Below are 17,465 nucleotides of genomic sequence, written 5' to 3'. Positions count from 1 at the left end.
CCAGCTGGGCAGAGGGGCCGGGTCCCCACAGGTCCAGCACGGCCACTGTGACAGGGGCTGCCCAGCCCCTCTCCAGCACAGTGGTGTCCGAGCCCGGTCCACGGAGCTGGGCCCTACAGGAAGAGGCCAGGGACACTTAGGACTCAGCCCGACTCCTTAGGGAGCCCGTGGATGGGCAGGGACACACAGGATCACCCAGATGGGGTCCCACACACCCCCGCATGGCCAGAGTACGATCTGTTCCAGACAGGGACATCAGGGACAGGGGGAGGTAGGGGGAGGAGCACGGGGAACACTGCGGGGGAGGGCACAGAGGGGACCTGGTCTGGGACCAGCCCTGACCCCCAAAACCTCCCCCAGTGACCGTGGTGTCGGCAAGGGGTCTGTGCAGCAGGTGCGCGGGGCTGGCGCAGCCCGGCCACCACAGGCAGGCACCGTCCGGGGCTGGGAGGAGCCGGCACGGCAGCCGCAGATACTGGGCCCCGGGAGCCTGCACCACTGCTCAGTCACGGCGAGGAGTGAGCCAGGCGGGCAGAGGCCAGAAAGGGGGCGGGCGGGTGCCCGGCCGTCCTGTGCGCCCGGCTCTAGCCCCGGCCTGCTCTAGCCCCCAGGAGAAGCCCTGGCTCCTGCCAAGACCCTCGCCAGCTCTGCCCCTCCCACCGGACAGTTTCTCTCTGGGAGGGGCTGACCAAGGCCCTGAAGGCAGCGGGGTTCCAGGGACTCCTGGGGGAGTCGGGGGTGGGGGCCGGCGGCTGTGGGCCTCTGTCCCTGGTTGCTGCCTGGTGACCCCCGAGCCCCTCTGCAGGTCCTGTCCATGGGCCTTGGCCTGTGGGGGCCCAGCACCCACACACCAGTGAGACCAGTAGAGGCTGGCACTCACCTTGGGCCAGGACAGGTGGGGCCCACCGGGACCCTGGGTCCCCACACCCAGCCAGGGCGGTGTCCGGTGCAGCTACTGCCTGCGGGCCCCGGCACTCAGCACCAGGTTGGCCGCGCAGTCACCTCCCGGTGCCCCGGCGACATCACCGTGGCACCCACAGCACCCGGCAGGGAGGGCGGGCAGTGCTGGCTGAGGGCAGTGCCCGGGGGTGTCAGCCCAGAGGCCCCATCTCAGCTGCCTCAGAATCTGGGGGTGACCCTGGCCTCTTGGAGGCCAGAGCTTCTCCAGGGCCCGACATGCTCAGCATGAGGGTGTCAGTTAAAGCGGCCACACACGCACACGTGCAGGAGCTGCACACACACACACACACGTGCTCTGAGCCAGGCCCTCTGCCTGCTGCTGTGCCTGGTGCTGGGCCCCCAGCACCCACCGGGGCCGCCTGCCGGCTGCGTGCTCTCACCCAGGCACCCTCCCAGGACACAGCCCTGCACACAGGGACGACCCCGTCCAGGGCCCTTCAGGGAGCGACGGTGACACCAGGATGCACAGTGCCCGCCTCAGGCCGGGAGCTTTCACAGCTGATGTGCATGGCCTCTGCAGGTGCAGCCATGGCCGGCCTGGCAGGTGCTCCCACTGCCTCCAGTGGGGGAGGCCCAGGGAGGGGACTGGCCCCCATCACCACCTGCGCAGGACACCTACTCCTGCCCGGAGCCAGGACAGGGCCCCATGGGGGGGTGCACCTGCTCCTGCCCGGAGGCTGGGACAGGGCCCCGTGTGGGGGGGTGTCCTGCTCCTGCCTGGAGGCTGGGACAGGGCCCCGTGGGGGGGTGTCCTGCTCCTGCACAGAGGCTGGGACAGGGCCCTGTGGGGGGTGTCCTGCTCCTGCCCGGAGGCTGGGACAGGGCCCCGTGTGGGGGGTGTCCTGCTCCTGCCCGGAGGCTGGGACAGGGCCCCGTGGGGGGGGGTGTCCTGCTCCTGCACAGAGGCTGGGACAGGGCCCCGTGGGGGGGGGTGTCCTGCTCCTGCCCGGAGGCTGGGACAGGGCCCCGTGGGGGGGGGGTGTCCTGCTCCTGCACAGAGGCTGGGACAGGGCCCCGTGGGGGGGGGGTGTCCTGCTCCTGCACAGAGGCTGGGACAGGGCCCTGTGGGGGGTGTCCTGCTCCTGCACAGAGGCTGGGACAGGGCCCCGTGTGGGGGGTGTCCTGCTCCTGCACAGAGGCTGGGACAGGGCCCCGTGGGGGGGGTGTCCTGCTCCTGCCCAGAGGCTGGGACAGGGCCCCGTGGGGGGTGCACCGGCTCCTGCACAGAGGCTGGGACAGGGCCCCGTGGGGGGGTGTCCTGCTCCTGCACAGAGGCTGGGACAGGGCCCCGTGGGGGGGGGTGCACCTGCTCCTGCCCGGAGGCTGGGACAGGGCCCCGTGGGGGGGGTGTCCTGCTCCTGCACAGAGGCTGGGACAGGGCCCCGTGGGGGGGGGTGTCCTGCTCCTGCCCGGAGGCTGGGACAGGGCCCTGTGTGGGGGGGGTGTCCTGCTCCTGCCTGGAGGCTGGGACAGGGCCCCGTGGGGGGGGTGTCCTGCTCCTGCACAGAGGCAGGGACAGGGCCCCGTGGGGGGGTGTCCTGCTCCTGCACAGAGGCAGGGACAGGGCCCTGTGGGGGGGTGTCCTGCTCCTGCACAGAGGCTGGGACAGGGCCCCGTGGGGGGGGGGTCCTGCTCCTGCACAGAGGCTGGGACAGGGCCCCGTGGGGGGTGCACCTGCTCCTGCCCAGAGGTTGCTGTCATTCCCACAGCAGTGGGGTGGACCCTGCACTCTGTGGGTCTGGGAGGGGCCCTTCCCAGCCTCCACGAGCCCTGACTGCCCCCCAACACACACTGTGCGAGAAGATGGAGGACACCCGGCTCCACGTGGCAGGCGGTAGACCCAGGTCCTCGGGGTCACAGGACAGGGCGTGGCACCCTGCACCTGGAGCCACAGGGGCCGCTGGCTCCTCCATCCGTGGAGCAGGGGCTGCGTTCCCCAGGCCCCCCGCTCGGCAGCCACAGGCGCTTCCTGGGGGACGGAGCCCCGGCAGCCACGCTGGAGACCCGCGCTCGCTCCTCAGTGGTCTGCCCCTGGGGACGGGGCCGACGGTCGCCCCTGCACCCGGCTCCTGGCTGGCGGGGCTGACCACCGGGGTGCCTCCGTGGAAGGGGCCCTTTGCGGCGTGGGTGCCAGTGGCTGCTACTGCTCCACGCCTCCCGGCAGGATAGCTAGGTCTTGTCTGTCGGCCTGGACAGCGCCCAGTGTCCACCAGCCTGCCTGGGACTGCTGCTTTCAGGAAGATTTATCTGGGCTATTGGAGAGGCAGAGCTGCAGAGACGGGTCTTCCAATGCTGTTCACTCCCCAGACGGCTGCGACGGCTGAGGCTCGGCCAGGTGGAAGCCAGGAGCCTCTTCCAGGTCTCCCACGCGGGCGCAGGGGCCCAAGCATGTGGACGGTCTTCTGCTGCTTTCCCAGGTGCATCAGCAGGGAGCTGGATCGGAAGTGGAGCAGCCGGGAATCGAACCCATGCCCACGTTGCAGGTGGTGGCATTACGACGCCAGACCCGGGGCTGTTTCTTTATGGGGGCAGCTGGAAGAGGAGGGGCAGGGCCCCCGGGCAGGCAGCTGTCGGGGCTGGAGTTGGCTCCAGGCAGCAGGGGTGCCGGGACCTGAGCGGGTTGCTCTGGGGAGGGGCGGTGCAGACCTGGCTCTCCTGGGCCGCTCTGGGGCCTGGGGACGGTGGGGCTCCTGTGGCGCGGGGGCGTGCACACACTGGTCAGCCACTGGCCGGCTCTGGACTTTCCCAGGGGCAGAGAAGCACCTCAAGGGGCAGCACGTGGCCCGCCCCAGGGCGCCGGCTGTGTGTGACGGGCAGCCCTCAGCTCTCCCTGCTACCTGCTCGGGCCGGGTGGAGGCCACGCTGGCATCCGGGAAGTGCAGACTTGGCACCGTCCAGGCGAGGCCATGGGGACAGCAGGCCCCGTGCTCGCCTGGGAGGGGGCACACCTGGGGGTCTGCCCTGACCGGGCCCCTCCCCGCCTGCTGGCCCCCAGTCGCGCCGGCCACAGCCCCTCTCCCAGCACACTGGGGCCAGGGAATGACACCATGCTTATCAAAGGAGTTTCTCTTTATTTCCATAATTTAGCTGATTCAACACAAAATTGTATACTGTAAAACAAGAAAAAAAAATAACGCCGTAACATCCTGCATCTCCCGGTCTCTGCCCCCGCAGGGGTCTACACGGCCCTCTCCCAGGCGGCGGGGGCGGGGAGGCTCGGAGTGGGGTCTCGGGGACCCCCAGTCCTGCAGAGCAGGCCCCTCCTCTGCCAGGAAAGACCCACGTCCACGCCCACCTCCGTGGCCAGCATCCAGACGGCCCTAACGAGGCGGGCGCACAGTCCTTGGGGACACAGGAGAGGGTCGGAAGCAGCCAGGTGCTCCTTCCTAGCGAGTCTACACTGGCCAATCGGCTTCTACATACTTAGTTATTTGTTTGTTTGTTTTTTAGCTTTTTTCAGTTTTAGTAGCATGGGAAGACGGAATACTTGGGTTAATTGGACGCCCAGGTGGTTGCCTTGGGCGGGAACTCAGGTGCGTCTGGGGACGGTGGACATCCGGCCCCTCACCGGTCAGCGCTCCCCGCACCTGCTCTGGGCAGGGACGTGGCCCCCAGCCCGCTGCCTGCACCTGCGGCTGCGGCGGGGATGCAGGGGCTTCCGGGAACCGGGGCTATGACCCCGCCCCCTGGTCCCCGCAGGGCCACAGGGGTCAGGACAGGGCCGGTGGAGCCCGCCGCAAGGGGCGGGGCCGGAGCAGGACACGCAGCCCCCGGAGCACGCGGGCCGCCTGGTCCTCGTCCAGCAGGATTCTCTGCACACACACACACCCTGTAAAAACTGTTAAATATATAACTTTCGGCTTTGCAAAATACATTTAATGATCTCTTTCCAACGCGAGTGACTTTAGTTTCTTTAATTCGCTTTCCGGAGCTAAATGGTGCATCGGCGACACAGCGGTTATGGGAGACCCGGCATGCGCGTGGCGGGTACTGGATTAGCCGGCAGTCAGACACGGAGCTGAGCTGGAGGCGGGCTCAGCCAGTGAGCACACGGGGGGCTTCGGAGGGGCCCGGGCCGCGTGGGGGCGGGGCGGTGCTGGGGTGCGTGCCCAGGTCCGGGGACCCCCGCCCGCTGCCCCGTGGCCCCCGGCCGGCCGCGCCGCCATCCTCGCGGGCCCGGGGTCTGCGCCCCGCCCGCGCCCCCCGCCACACCGGGGCTGGACCGCAGGGTGCGCCCCTGTCCCCACAGCTTCTGCTCTTTGGTCTATCGAGTATACTGTAAGTATAAGAAAATAAAAGATTCAGAGTCTGCGGCGCGGGGCGGGCCCCGGCGCTGCGGCCTGGCTCCGGCCGGCGGCTTCCTCCCGGGCCGGTGCTGGGCCGGGTGCTGCTCCCCCTCCTGAGCCGGTGCCCGGCCTGGTCCTCCTCCTCCTCCTCCTGGGTGAGCCCCGGGCTCCGTGCTCCTCCTCCTGGGCCCCCCGGGCCGCCGGCTCCACCGACTCGTATTGCTGGTGCCCTGCGCTGCCCCCACCTGTGTGTCCGAGGCCGCCGGCCGGGGTCAGCAGCGCAGGCTGGCGCTCCCGGTGCGGTGCCCCTGGGTGAGGCTGTCCTCGCGGCTGCAGGGCTGCGCTGGGCCGGGCGCGGGCTCCCCTGGGCGCCCCGGCCGCTCCCGAGGCCGTCGGGGCTGTCTGTCAGGACACCTGGGGAGCAGAGAGCACAGAGCCTTAGCTTCCTGTGGCGCCCCCACCCCGCTGCGGGGGTGGACGCGTCCCCTGTGCCCTGCTCCTGACCCCCGGGGCTCTGTCCCTGAAGCTGCACCCAGACTGCACCCCATCCCTGCGCCCACCTGTTTGCCCTGTCTGTCTGGTGTGGTGCTGTGTGCACACAGCCCTCGGCTGCAGCCCCAGCTCTGCCACTCCTGGCGGGGGGACCCGGGCCTGGGACACCCTCGTTCCACAGCACCCGAGCCAGCAGGAGCGGCCAGGGCCCTGGCCAGGCCTGGGTTCACAGAGGTCAGCCCCGTGTCCAGGGCTCCACAGCTTGGATTCTACCGACTGCGGAGGGAAAAGGCCCAGGAGGAGGGTGTGTCTCCGCTGAGCACGCACGGACCCCTCCTCGTCGCTGGTCCTGGGAAGAGCCGGGCAGGCGAGGGCGTGAATCAGGTGCTGAGACGCCTCGGCCACTCCCCAGCTTGGGAGCTGCCTCGGCACCCCTCCTCTCCTCACCCCCCACCCAGTGCAGGCCCCTCCCAGCCTCCCCACCTCTGCGACAGGTCCCGAGGGCGTGCCCGTGCCCTGGGCAGGCCAGGCCCACAGCGCTGTGGCCCAGATGCTCCCCCACTGGGCTGGCGGTACTGCCTCCCCCTGGAAGCCTGCCGGGCCTTCTCTCCTTTGGCTCAGAGGCAAGTCCCATTCCCGCCACAGGAGGGAGCCACTGCTCCCCACGGGGCTCCTGCAGCCGGGGCTTTGTGTCCTGGGCCCTAACCAAGCACCACACCCGGGCTTGTCCCTTGGCTCTGGGGCAGGGGCAGGAGCAGGGCTCTGGGCCGGGCTGGTTGCTCCTGCAGAACCTGTGCCAGGCTGCCCCGAGCTCCTGGCCGAGCCTGGCGCCTCCTGGCTTAGAGTCTCATCCCCCCACCCTCCCCTCTACCCCCGTGTGGCTGTCCCTCTGTGTCCCCAAGAGGACACCTGTCCTGGACCGAGGACCCCCCAAGTCCTCAGATGCTCCCGTTTCACAATCCGTGACCTGGCCACACCGCAAAGACCCTCTCCCCACAGCCACACCCCACCCCCACTGCAGGGCCCCGCTATGGTGCCTTGAAGCCCCCCGAATGGCCCGGCTGTCCTGAGTCCCCTCCCGGCCCAGCCACATCCACACGAGGGCCAACGGGAGCACTCGGGCCCGCAAAGGGTTAAGGAAGGAGTATCGGTTCTTCTTCTACCTACAAAACTAGATTCTTATGAAACATCGGAAAACATATGAAGGCATAAAACCCAAATCCGCCCACATTTCCAGCTCCAGAGGTAAATATTTTGAAAGCGACGGCGTGTTTTCTTCCCACCTTGTAGCAAGGCACAGATCTGAGACGCGGCTGGAGCCGAGGCTCTCCCGTGCCGTGCGTGGCTGAGTCAGCAACGAGACATCACAGCCCCGCGGGGGCAGCTGGAGACGCTGCACCCTGGCCGGCGCTGAGGCTCGGGTCCCGACAGCCAGGGGACGGTGACAGCCCAGCCTGAGATCTGCTTCGAGTTTGGGACGCACACAGGGAGAGCAGTGGTCCCCTAGGGGTCCGTCTCTCCATGGTCACTCCAGCCTGTGCACCTGCTTAGCCTCTCCCGCCCGTTTCTGGGAGAATGCCCGCTCAGGAGAGCCACCCCCTGCAGCCGTGCACGGGCACCTGCTGAGAACTCTCACCTGGCCGCGAGAGCACGTGGGGGCAGCACAGACAGCACGGCCTGAGCGGAGAGCCCGACCGCCGCGGAGGACCGCTGTGGCCCCGCCCCCGAGACGCAGCCACCTGGCTCCCCGGCCAGCTTGGGCCAAGGCCAGGTCTGACTCATCTGCCGCCCACTGCAGACGCAGTTCCGAGCTCAGACGCTCGACCAGCTGACGGAGCCCTGAGGTCCCGCCACCCGCCACACAGAGGGGGCTGGGCACCAGCTTCTGTCCAGGAAGACCCTCTGCCTGGGGACCCGAGTCCCCCGAGGACACGCACCAGTGTCCAGCACATGGGGACAGGCAGGGGCGGGGCAGGGAGGCCCCGCAGGAAGTGACGGTGCTCCCCACGCCCAGGGGTCAACCTGGCACGGTGCACCTGTGGCTGTGACACGCTCTGAGCACCTGCTGCGTGTGCAGCTCCGAGCTCCATCACTGCCCCGGGTGCTCTGGTTACAGCTGCCGGTCGCTGGGCACCAGTGAGAGCACTGACAGTTCTGGTATCTCTCACAAGCAAAGCAGCCCCATCCCCTGAGCCCCCAGCCCCGAAGGACCTGCAGTGGCCGAGCCATCCCCTCCCCTGGGAATAGCCCGCATCACCGGGTGCGGGCGCTGGTGTGAGTCTGTGCCCTGGGCTGGCACCTGGCCCACCATAGCTGGGCCCGGGCTGAAGCAGCTCAGAGGCCAGCGGCCGCACCTGCCGCTCAGGGGAGAGAAGCAGCAGGGGGCTGGGTCGGCAGGGAGACGGAGCTCTCCCCCGTGGGGGCTGCTCGCCAGCTCTCGGGGCGGGGGGAGGGGTTCTGCCAGTGACCCCCCTCGGCCCGCAGAGTGAAGCTGCCCCAGGGCCACATCCCTGCACCTGCCCTTGTCACAGGTGCTCGGGGCGGCGGGGTGTGGTTCTCCTGAACGGCCTCCCCAGCAAGCAGAGCCACTGTCCGGTCTGGTTAACAAAACCTCTCACCCAGGTCTGTGCCTGCAGGTGGGCGCACCTGGGGCTCCTGGCTGGGGTGCACCTGGGGCTCCTGGCTGGGGTGTACCTGGGGCTCCTGGCTGGGGTGCACCTGGGGCTCCTGGCTGGGGCGCACCTGGGGCTCCTGGCTGGGGTGCACCTGGGGCTCCTGGCTGGGCTCCCCTGGGGCTCCTGGCTGGGGTGCACCTGGGGCTCCTGGCTGGGGTGCACCTGGGGCTCCTGGCTGGGGTGCACCTGGGGCTCCTGGCTGGGGTGCACCTGGGGCTCCTGGCTGGGGCGCACCTGGGGCTCCTGCCTGGGGTGCACCTGGGGCTCCTGGCTGGGGCGTACCTGGGGCTCCTGGCTGGGGTGCACCTGGGGCTCCTGGCTGGGGTGCACCTGGGGCTCCTGGCTGGGCTCCCCTGGGGCTCCTGGCTGGGGCACACATGGGGTTCCTGGCTGGGCTCCCCTGGGGCTCCTGGCTGGGGCACACATGGGGTTCCTGGCTGGGGTGCACATGAGGTTCCTGGCTGGGGCTCCTGGCTGGGGTGCACCTGGGGTTCCTGGCTGGGGTGCACCTGGGGCTCCTGGCTGGGATGCACCTGGGGCTCCTGGCTGGGGTGTACCTGGGGCTCCTGGCTGGGATGCACCTGGGGCTCCTTGCTGGGGTGCACCTGGGGCTCCTGGCTGGGGGGCACCTGGGGCTCCTGGCTGGGGTGCACCTGGGGTTCCTGGCTGGGGTGCACCTGGGGCTCCTGGCTGGGATGCACCTGGGGCTCCTGGCTGGGGTGCACCTGGGGTTCCTGGCTGGGGTGCACCTGGGGCTCCTGGCTGGGGCTCCTGGCTGGGGTGCACATGAGGTTCCTGGCTGGGGTGCACCTGGGGTTCCTGGCTGGGGTGCACCTGGGGCTCCTGGCTGGGGTGCATCTGGGGCTCCTGCCTGGGGGGCACCTGGGGCTCCTGGCTGGGGTGCACCTGGGGCTCCTGCCTGGGGCTCTCTGGGGCTCCTGGCTGGGGTGCACCTGGGGCTCCTGCCTGGGGCTCTCTGGGGCTCCTGGCTGGGGCGCACCTGGGGTTCCTGGCTGGGCTCCCCTGGGGCTCCTGGCTGGGGCACACATGGGGTTCCTGGCTGGGGTGCACATGAGGTTCCTGGCTGGGGTGCACATGAGGTTCCTGGCTAGGGTGCACCTGGGGTTCCTGGCTGGGGTGCACCTGGGGCTCCTGGCTGGGGTGCATCTGGGGTTCCTGGCTGGGGCGCACCTGGGGCTCCTGGCTGGGGTGCACCTGGGGTTCCTGGCTGGGGTGCACCTGGGGTTCCTGGCTGGGGCTCTCTGGGGCTCCTGGCTGGGGTGCATCTGGGGTTCCTGGCTGGGGCGCACCTGGGGCTCCTGGCTGGGGTGCACCTGGGGTTCCTGGCTGGGGTGCACCTGGGGTTCCTGGCTGGGGCTCTCTGGGGCTCCTGGCTGGGGTGCACCTGGGGTTCCTGGCTGGGGTGCACCTGGGGTTCCTGGCTGGGGCACACCTGGGGTTCCTGCCTGGGGCTCTCTGGGGTTCCTGGCTGGGGCTCCCTGGGGCTGCAGGAAATTCTGCTGTGGTTGGCGTGGCTGTGTGTCCGTGGAGGCCGTGGTCACAGAGCTGTGCACCCAAGGCTGCCGCACTTCCCAGTGACAGCTGGACATCGGTGGGGACGCCCCACAGACACTGGGGGCTCCCTGCTCCTGCCGTGGATCGGGAGCTGCTGCCTGGGCTTCCCTGAGGGTGCCCAGCACAACCTCCTGAGCAGCACCGCCCTCCTCGCCCGCGGGCCCCTGGCTGGGCTCCCTGGCTTAGGGAATAGTCAGGCTGGCCAAGTGGCCCAGCAGAGCTGACCAGCATCGGCACGGCCCCCCGCCTCGTGGCTTGTCCTCTCCGTGCCTCCTTGAAGCTCCTGTGGCTTGGCCAGCACAACCTGAGCCATGTGCAGCCGTTTCTGGCCCTGATGACCACGGTGTGTGGCTGGATCCACAGACATGTCCCCCCTCTCGTCCACGGGTGAGGCTCTGACGGGCAGCTCTGCAAGTCCACCACGGGCCTGAGCCCCAGGGCGGCAAAGCTCCAGTCACTTCCTAGGCTACCCTGACTTCCTGCGTCCACGCCAGGGCCACAGGGCCACTGGGGAGTGGTGTGCTCACATCTGCGTGGTCTAGTCGGTGCAGTGGGGGAGAAGGGTGCGTTGTGCCACCAAGCTGGCTTGCAGCTGTGGCCACTGCTGGTCACCAGGGAGTCCCACATGGCCACCAGGAAGGCTCGGGGCACTCGGACCTCACTGCACACAGAGGCGTCTGCAGCAGCCGCACTGAGAGGCAACCACATCCCACTTAGTCCCCGTGGCGGGAGTGGCATCCGTGCACCCTGCACAGCCACGGGGCTGGGCCACTCCACCACCGTCACTGCAGGTACAGTCACACACAGTAACTCACGAGCCCAGCGCACAGACGGGCTGAGGAGTGGGCCAGGCAGGGGGGACCTGCACCCTCTCCGCTGCCCCGTCCCTGTGGCCACGGCCCCTGCCACGTCAGCTGTGCATCTGTGACAAAGCCTTGGGCACTTGAGATGGAGTTACGCCGAGGTAAACGGACGGCCGTTCTGTGAGGCACCAGGACTTCTGCGGGAACTTGAGGGAATGTTCCGGGTCTCTGAACGCGCGTTTTTGAAACAGCCACTCCCAGGGCGCGAAGCCACTCCTGCACCTGCCCGGCCACACGCGACTCCGTTCACCTGCCCCGTCTCTGCGCGTCTCAGCGGAGGCTTTGTGCCTGACCTGACCGCAGGTCTCCCGCACTGGAGCCGTCACCAGGAACTTTCTAGAAGCCCGCCCTTATTCACAGAGCTCCTGCCTCTTTCGCATCGCGTTCTCACTCCAGCCAGGTCACTGCCTCGGCTCTGCTTGGGGCTGACTCCTCCTCGGCCGCCCGCACACCCCGGGGAGCGCCCGCCGGTCCCTGCTCTGGGCAGCTGGGGTCCGTGTCACTGCACAAGGCCAGCACCTGGGCCACGGCTTCTGTGGCAACTACCTATGCCTCTGTGGCCATGGCCAGGGCCAGGCACGGCTGCCTTCCGCAGAGCTTCCCCCACGAGCACAGGTGGAGGGCCGGGGGTGGCCCTACTCCTGAGGGAGACCACGAGCGTCTGTGTCCACGATCACATCCCGTCGGGTGAGCGTTTCGGCAGAAGCGCCTGCTGAACCCTCCTGGTGCAGGGGTGACCACAGGCCCTGACTCCGCCCCCACGGAAAGGGCGGGGCCTGTGCTGGAGGAGATGCTGGCTCTGGTTCCGGATGGGGGGACGCCAGACGCCCAGCAACCCCACTCCACCCTCCGGGTCAGCCTGAGGCCTCCATCTCCCACGCTCACCTTCGGGGCGGGGGGGCGCGGGCTCCTTCTCAGACAGGACTGCAGGGTCACCTCACATGGGGTAGGAGACGGGGCCCCGGGGACAGGGCTGCCCCAGCTGTTGCAGCCCCCGGCTCGCGGCTGCCTGCCCAAAGCCCAGGGCGCCCGGCTGGACAAGCAGTGGCCGACAGCGCTGGCTGCACCTGGAACCTGAAGCCACCTGGAGGCCTCTCCCTGCTGCCTGCATCAGGGTCTCGCTGCCCCGAGATGCAGGGGGATTCTCCTCCCTCTCCAGTGTCAGATGCACGGGACCCCGCATGCCAGCACCGACCTCACCCCTGCACATGACTTCAGCCCTATACACAACCCCCAATCCCAGCACCAACTCCGCACCCCAGCACCAACCTCACCCCAGCACGGACACCTCACCCTAGTTCCAACTTCACCTCTGCACCATCCTCACCTGTGCCCATGACCCCTCACCTCAGCACCTCACCCCTGCATCAACCTCACCCCTGCATCGACCTCACCCCTGCACTGACCCCTCACCCCAGCCCTGACCTCACCTCAGCAATGACTTCACCCCTGCACCGACCTCACCCCAGCATTGACCTCACCCCTGCACCGACCCCTCACCCCAGCACTGGCCTCACCCCAGCAATGACCTCACCCCAGCACCGGCCTCACCCCTGCACTGACCCCTCACCCCAGCACTGGCCTCACCCCTGCACTGACCCCTCACCCCCATGCGTGACTTTGCTTGAACGCAGCCATAAGTTTCATGTCAGTCTTATCAGCTAATTATAAGAAAGTCCCGGTTTCTAAGGTTACTGCTTTGGTAGAGCTTTAAATAAATACAGTGTATCACCACTAGAAAACAGGCTGGCGCAGTTCTTCTCTCAGCGAGGCTAATTCACGACCTTGGTTTTCGGGTATTTTTGCAGATTTCCAAAATGACACCGACTTGGAAGCAGCCCGTGAGGAGCCGCAGTTGCAGCACGGAGCTGCAAACGGCCTCGCGGCTTTGTTCGCGGCAACCCCCACGCCTGCGTTCTCACCCAGGTCCCTGGACCTCAGCCAGGCCTGCAGGTTGCGTAGGCTTCCGGCAGAAACTGTGACTGGATCTGCATAAGGCTACGCTCACCAACCTCATCAGCCCAGGAGGGGCGCGGCCGTGGCCCCCTGGCTGCACTCGGGGCGGTGGTCCACGTGACCAATCGGTGCATGACTTCGTGTGTCTCAACGCCACTGTCGTGTTGGTGCTGTGCTACCCTTGCAGCTGACACGCGTGTCCTCGAGGAGGTGCACGTGTGCCTGTTCTGAACCCCGGGTTCTTCAGCCTCTGCGTTGTCCCCGGCGTGACAGCTCTGTCCCGCACACCGGCACACACGGCAGGTGCCTTCTCAGCAGCGGTGCGGGTGAAACCTGCTCTCGCTTCCTCCAGGGGGAGCCTGTCTACCCAGCACTGCCGCTGGTCTCCCCGGGGACCGTGTCTACCCAGCACTGCCGCTGGTCTCCCCGGGGACTGCTGTCTACCCAGCACTGCCGCTGGTCTCCCCGGGGACCGTGTCTACCCAGCACTGCCGCTGGTCTCCCCGGGGACTGCTGTCTACCCAGCACTGCCGCTGGTCTCCCCGGGGACTGCTGTCTACCCAGCACTGCCGCTGGTCTCCCCGGGGACTGCTGTCTACCCAGCACTGCTGCTGGTCTCCCCGGGGACTGCTGTCTAGCCAGCACTGCCGCTGGTCTCCCCGGGGACCGCTGTCTACCCAGCACTGCCACTGGTCTCCCCGGGGACTGCTGTTGCCTGGTCCCTTGGGTCCCATGCAGAGACGTGAGGGGACACTGCCCCCCACCCCGCCTCTCCCCATGGCCTCTGTTAAGCCCAGGTGGTGATCACACAACTATGTCCCATGATTCGCACAGCAATATCGATAACGGTGCTGTAACCACGGCAACAGGAACGCTGCCACCTGGCTCCTGGACTGGACGGGGTCGGCAGTGCCCATCCGCCGCCTCCCACGTGACCTTCCTGCCTCTCTGTGCCTGGCTTGAGCAAGCCTCACGCCCTCCAGGCCTGCACCTCCAGGGCTGTCTGATTTCCCCTTGGTCCAAGGGTGACTCGGGACAGCACCGCGTCCACCAGGTCCTCTGCGGCGCTGGCCCGGGTGTCTGTCGGTGCCGGGGCTCCTGCCCTCCTGTGTCCCCCGGGGGCTTTCGCACAGGCTCCCGCGGTTCCGTAGGTGAGAAGCTGCTGCCATGCCACGTGCAGCCCACACTTTCCGCCGGATCTCGTCCCTGCCCCGGCGGGAGTGACGCCCGCCCTCCCCACCGCGCTCAGCTCCTCTCTGGGGACCTTGGCTTGGCTTCCCTGTGCGTGAGCTCCAGACGTTTTAAAGATTTACTTGAAAGTCAGAGTTACACAGAGAATCTTACGCTGGTTCACTCCCCAAATGGCCGCAACAGCCGGGACTGGGCCAGGCTGAAGCCAGGAGCCAGGAGCTTCTTCCGGGTCTCCCACGCGGGTGCAGGGATCCAAGGACTTGGGCCATCTTCTACCGCTTTCCCAGGCATAGCAGAGAGCTGGATGGGAAGTGGAGCAGCCGGGACTCGAACCAGCGCCCACATGAGATGCCGGCACTGTAGGTGGCAGCTACACCCGCTGCGCCACAGCGTCGGCCCCATAGTCTCCTGGTTCTTAGCAGGCCCTGGGCCACCACGTGGACTTCCCGCAGCTCCTGACACCGCGGCCCTCCCCATGCGCCCTGGATGTAGGCCTCCTCTTGGCGTCCGCGCCTCTGGTCCCAACCGGCAGAGGCGCTGTGGTGGCCGCGGCTCCTCTCGGGGCTGCGTCTGCCCTGGGTTCCCAGACGGTGCTCCTCATCTCCCGGCTGCTGGCTGCCTTGTGGCCTGGATGTGTTTCAGGCAGGCCGGGGCAGTGTGGGCGTGGACTCGGCCTCCAGGCGTGGTGGGGGCCACAGCCTGGTCTCCTGCTCGGCCCCCGTACGTGGTGCCTGGCTGGCGGGGCTTCCTGGGACGTCTCACCCGCGTCCTGGGGTTCAAGCTCCCAGGGAGACTGGAGGCTCCCAGGGCCCAAGGGGCACAGCCCCCTCGTGCCCCAGGCGAGGGCCTCTCCCACTCTCCCCCTGCACTGGGGCTGAGCCCAGACCTCTGCCGCAGCTCTCGTGGCTCGGCTCTGGGTCCGAGGGGAGGGCTGGGCCTGAGCAGTGGTCCCAGGCTCCATGGAGATGAAGGCAGGGGACAGTGTTGAGTCAAGGTCTTCAACCCGGAGCCTCATCCGTCACCCGCCCACCTGTCCTTGGGGAATCTGTAGCCACAGGAGCCGGAGCCACCAGAAGCCGGGCCACAGCAACGCAGCTGGGAGCCGGGCGCCCACGGCCAGGGGTCCCTGGAGGAGGCTGGGGTCTGAGTCGCCCCAGAGCATTCTGGACATTTTCTCAAAAACCTGGACAGTCAGCCCCTCCTCTTGCGAAAGAGATCCAGGCTCAGGGACACCGGCCGGCCCCCACACGCTCCCCTGTGCGGAGCAGGGACGACGCTCGCCGAGACGAGCAGGCCTGTCGGGCACTGGGAGCGGCCCCAGACAGCACTCACGGCTGGGCAGGCTCAGGCAGGTGTGGCCACCTACGGAGCCCCAGGGACAGACGTGCAGGGTGGACGCAGTGGGGCAGCAGGCACTGTCCAGGGAGCTGAGGCCGGGGTTTCACAGGGCACTGACACTCAGAGATTTCAACGGCGACATGAAAGGCTCCTGTCTCGTGTTTAGGATGCACCTCCAACCCACGTCCACGGCAAACACGTCTCACTCCCCCTGCGGCACGCAGAAGCCGCCTGCAGGGGGCAGCTGAGGCACCTCCATCACTCTGGCACTGACCCTGGCCCTGAACCCGTCTGACATACACTTCCGGGGGTCATCCACGCTGCTGGTCCCCCATGCCGACCTCACTGGGTTCCTGCCACACCCACGCACTCCCCCCCGCCCACTGCCTTCCCTAAGTCCCCACCGCTTGTCCTGAGCACATTCAAAGTGAATCGAGGGGCAGCTACCCGAGGGGAAGTCGGGGTTCGAAGAGTGACAGGTGCATGGCACGGCCGTGGAGACAGCACGGGCTCGGACAGACCCCCTGGGCCGTTTCTGCTGAGGGAAGGACGCACAGCCCTGCCTCTGGGGCCTCGCTGTGACGTAGGCAGTGCCTGTTTCGTTGACGGCATCCATCAAAATGGACCATCAGCAGCTCCTGTGGTGGTGGACGGCCGGGGGGCAGGCGGGGGGCTCAGGGTCAGCTGGTGCTGCTCCTATGGACAGCTGGGGGGCAGGCAGGGGGCTCAGGGCCAGCTGGTGCTGCTCCTATGGACGGCCGGGGGGCAGGCGGGGGGCTCAGGGTCAGCTGGTGCTGCTCCTATGGACGGTCGGGGGGCAGGCGGGGGGCTCAGGGCCAGCTGCTGCTGCTCCTATGGACGGCCGGGGGGCAGGCGGGGGGCTCAGGGTCAGCTGCTGCTGCTCCTATGGACGGTCGGGGGGCAGGCGGGGGGCTCAGGGTCAGCTGCTGCTGCTCCTATGGACGGCCGGGGGGGCCCAGGGCCAGCTGGCGCAGGCTGGGTCCATGCTGGCCGAGCACCCGTCCCCACTCCAGCTCCTCCTAACCCCAGGTGGCTCCGACCTCGGGGCAACGTCAGGTGCAGAGCAGACCCACAGGGCTCCGAGTGCCCGGCCGGCGGCGCTCTGGCCTTTCTCCCCACTGGGTTCCGGGATGCTCCTCCGGGGAGGCCGTCCCGCCTCCTCTGAGCACAGGTGCCTCCTCCTCCACGCAGCACCCTCTCCTCAGGGGTCGGATGGCAGCCTCCACGCTGTGGCCCTGGCGGCCAGAGGCGGGCTGCGGCTGACCTGCTCCTGCAGCCGTCTCCTGCCTCCATCTCTCCCAGCAGGGGCTTCCCCTGTGGCCAGCTCAGGGAATGCCCAGGGACAGGTGGGGGCTGGCCCAGACGGTTTTTGGGACTCGGAGACTCAAATGTCACAGAGGGAGGAAGCGGTGCTGCTGGGACAGCGCCGGGGACAGACAGCCTGCTCCTCCCCGCTCCTGGGTGCGTGGCCCAGGCACAGCGGCAGCCCTGGGAGCCACAGGGACGCCACCGCCGGGGCAGTCCCTCAGGAGAGAGGAGGGGGCCGGCAGCTGTCCCACTGGGGCCCAGAATCGGTTTTCCCTTAGTGGACCGCAGAGGGGACGATGATGGAGGCCCCTGCCGGGCAGTGCATCCTGCGGTCCTCGAGTCCACGCTGGGAGCAGCACTGTGGCTTCCGGGTCACAGGACACCGCTGCCCTGGCCAGGATCATGTGCCCTCGGTGGGGGGCGATGGTCAGATGGTGGAGGAGGACGACGGTCAGATGGTGGAGGGAGGGCGCCGGTCAGATGGTGGAGGAGGGCGACGGTCAGATGGTGGAGGTGGGCGCCGGTCAGATGGTGGAGGGAGGGCGCCGGTCAGATGGTGGAGGCAGGGCGACAGTCAGATGGTGGAGGCAGGGTGACGGTCAGATGGTGGAGGCAGGGCAGGCCTCTGCTTCAGCAAGGCGTGGCCCAGTGTGGCACGTGGGGCGGGTCTGGTGTGGGGATGCTCTCTGCTGACCTGTGGCCAGCGGGGCCCAGCCAAGTCCCCCTCCCGGGGCTTGTCCACTCGCCGAGACACTGGAGCTTGGCGGATGGTGATGGCAGGCCTGTGTGCAGACTCCAGG

At 68.2% G+C, this 17,465-nt stretch overlaps 1 protein-coding gene across 2 annotated transcripts in view; it reads right to left on the bottom strand.

The window, feature by feature from the left end:
* Positions 1-4,011: 4,011 nt before the first annotated feature.
* The window catches only part of TAFA5 (TAFA chemokine like family member 5), a 126,826-nt gene continuing 113,372 nt past the window's right edge, over positions 4,012-17,465 (bottom strand). For both annotated transcript variants that reach the window (XM_070051544.2, XM_070051545.2), the window contains exon 4: positions 4,012-5,660. In XM_070051544.2, the coding sequence (XP_069907645.1) occupies positions 5,652-5,660 (9 nt within the window). In that variant the 3' untranslated portion in view covers positions 4,012-5,651. The remainder of the gene's footprint in view (positions 5,661-17,465) is intronic.

This window comes from Oryctolagus cuniculus, chromosome 11 (genome assembly GCF_051225735.1).
Source record: "Oryctolagus cuniculus isolate XC-2025 breed Fujian yellow rabbit chromosome 11, ASM5122573v1, whole genome shotgun sequence".
NCBI classification, from domain to species: Eukaryota; Metazoa; Chordata; class Mammalia; order Lagomorpha; family Leporidae; genus Oryctolagus; species Oryctolagus cuniculus.
The sequence above is the reverse complement of the archived record's forward strand: the minus strand, read 5'-3'. Positions and strand labels throughout refer to the sequence as shown.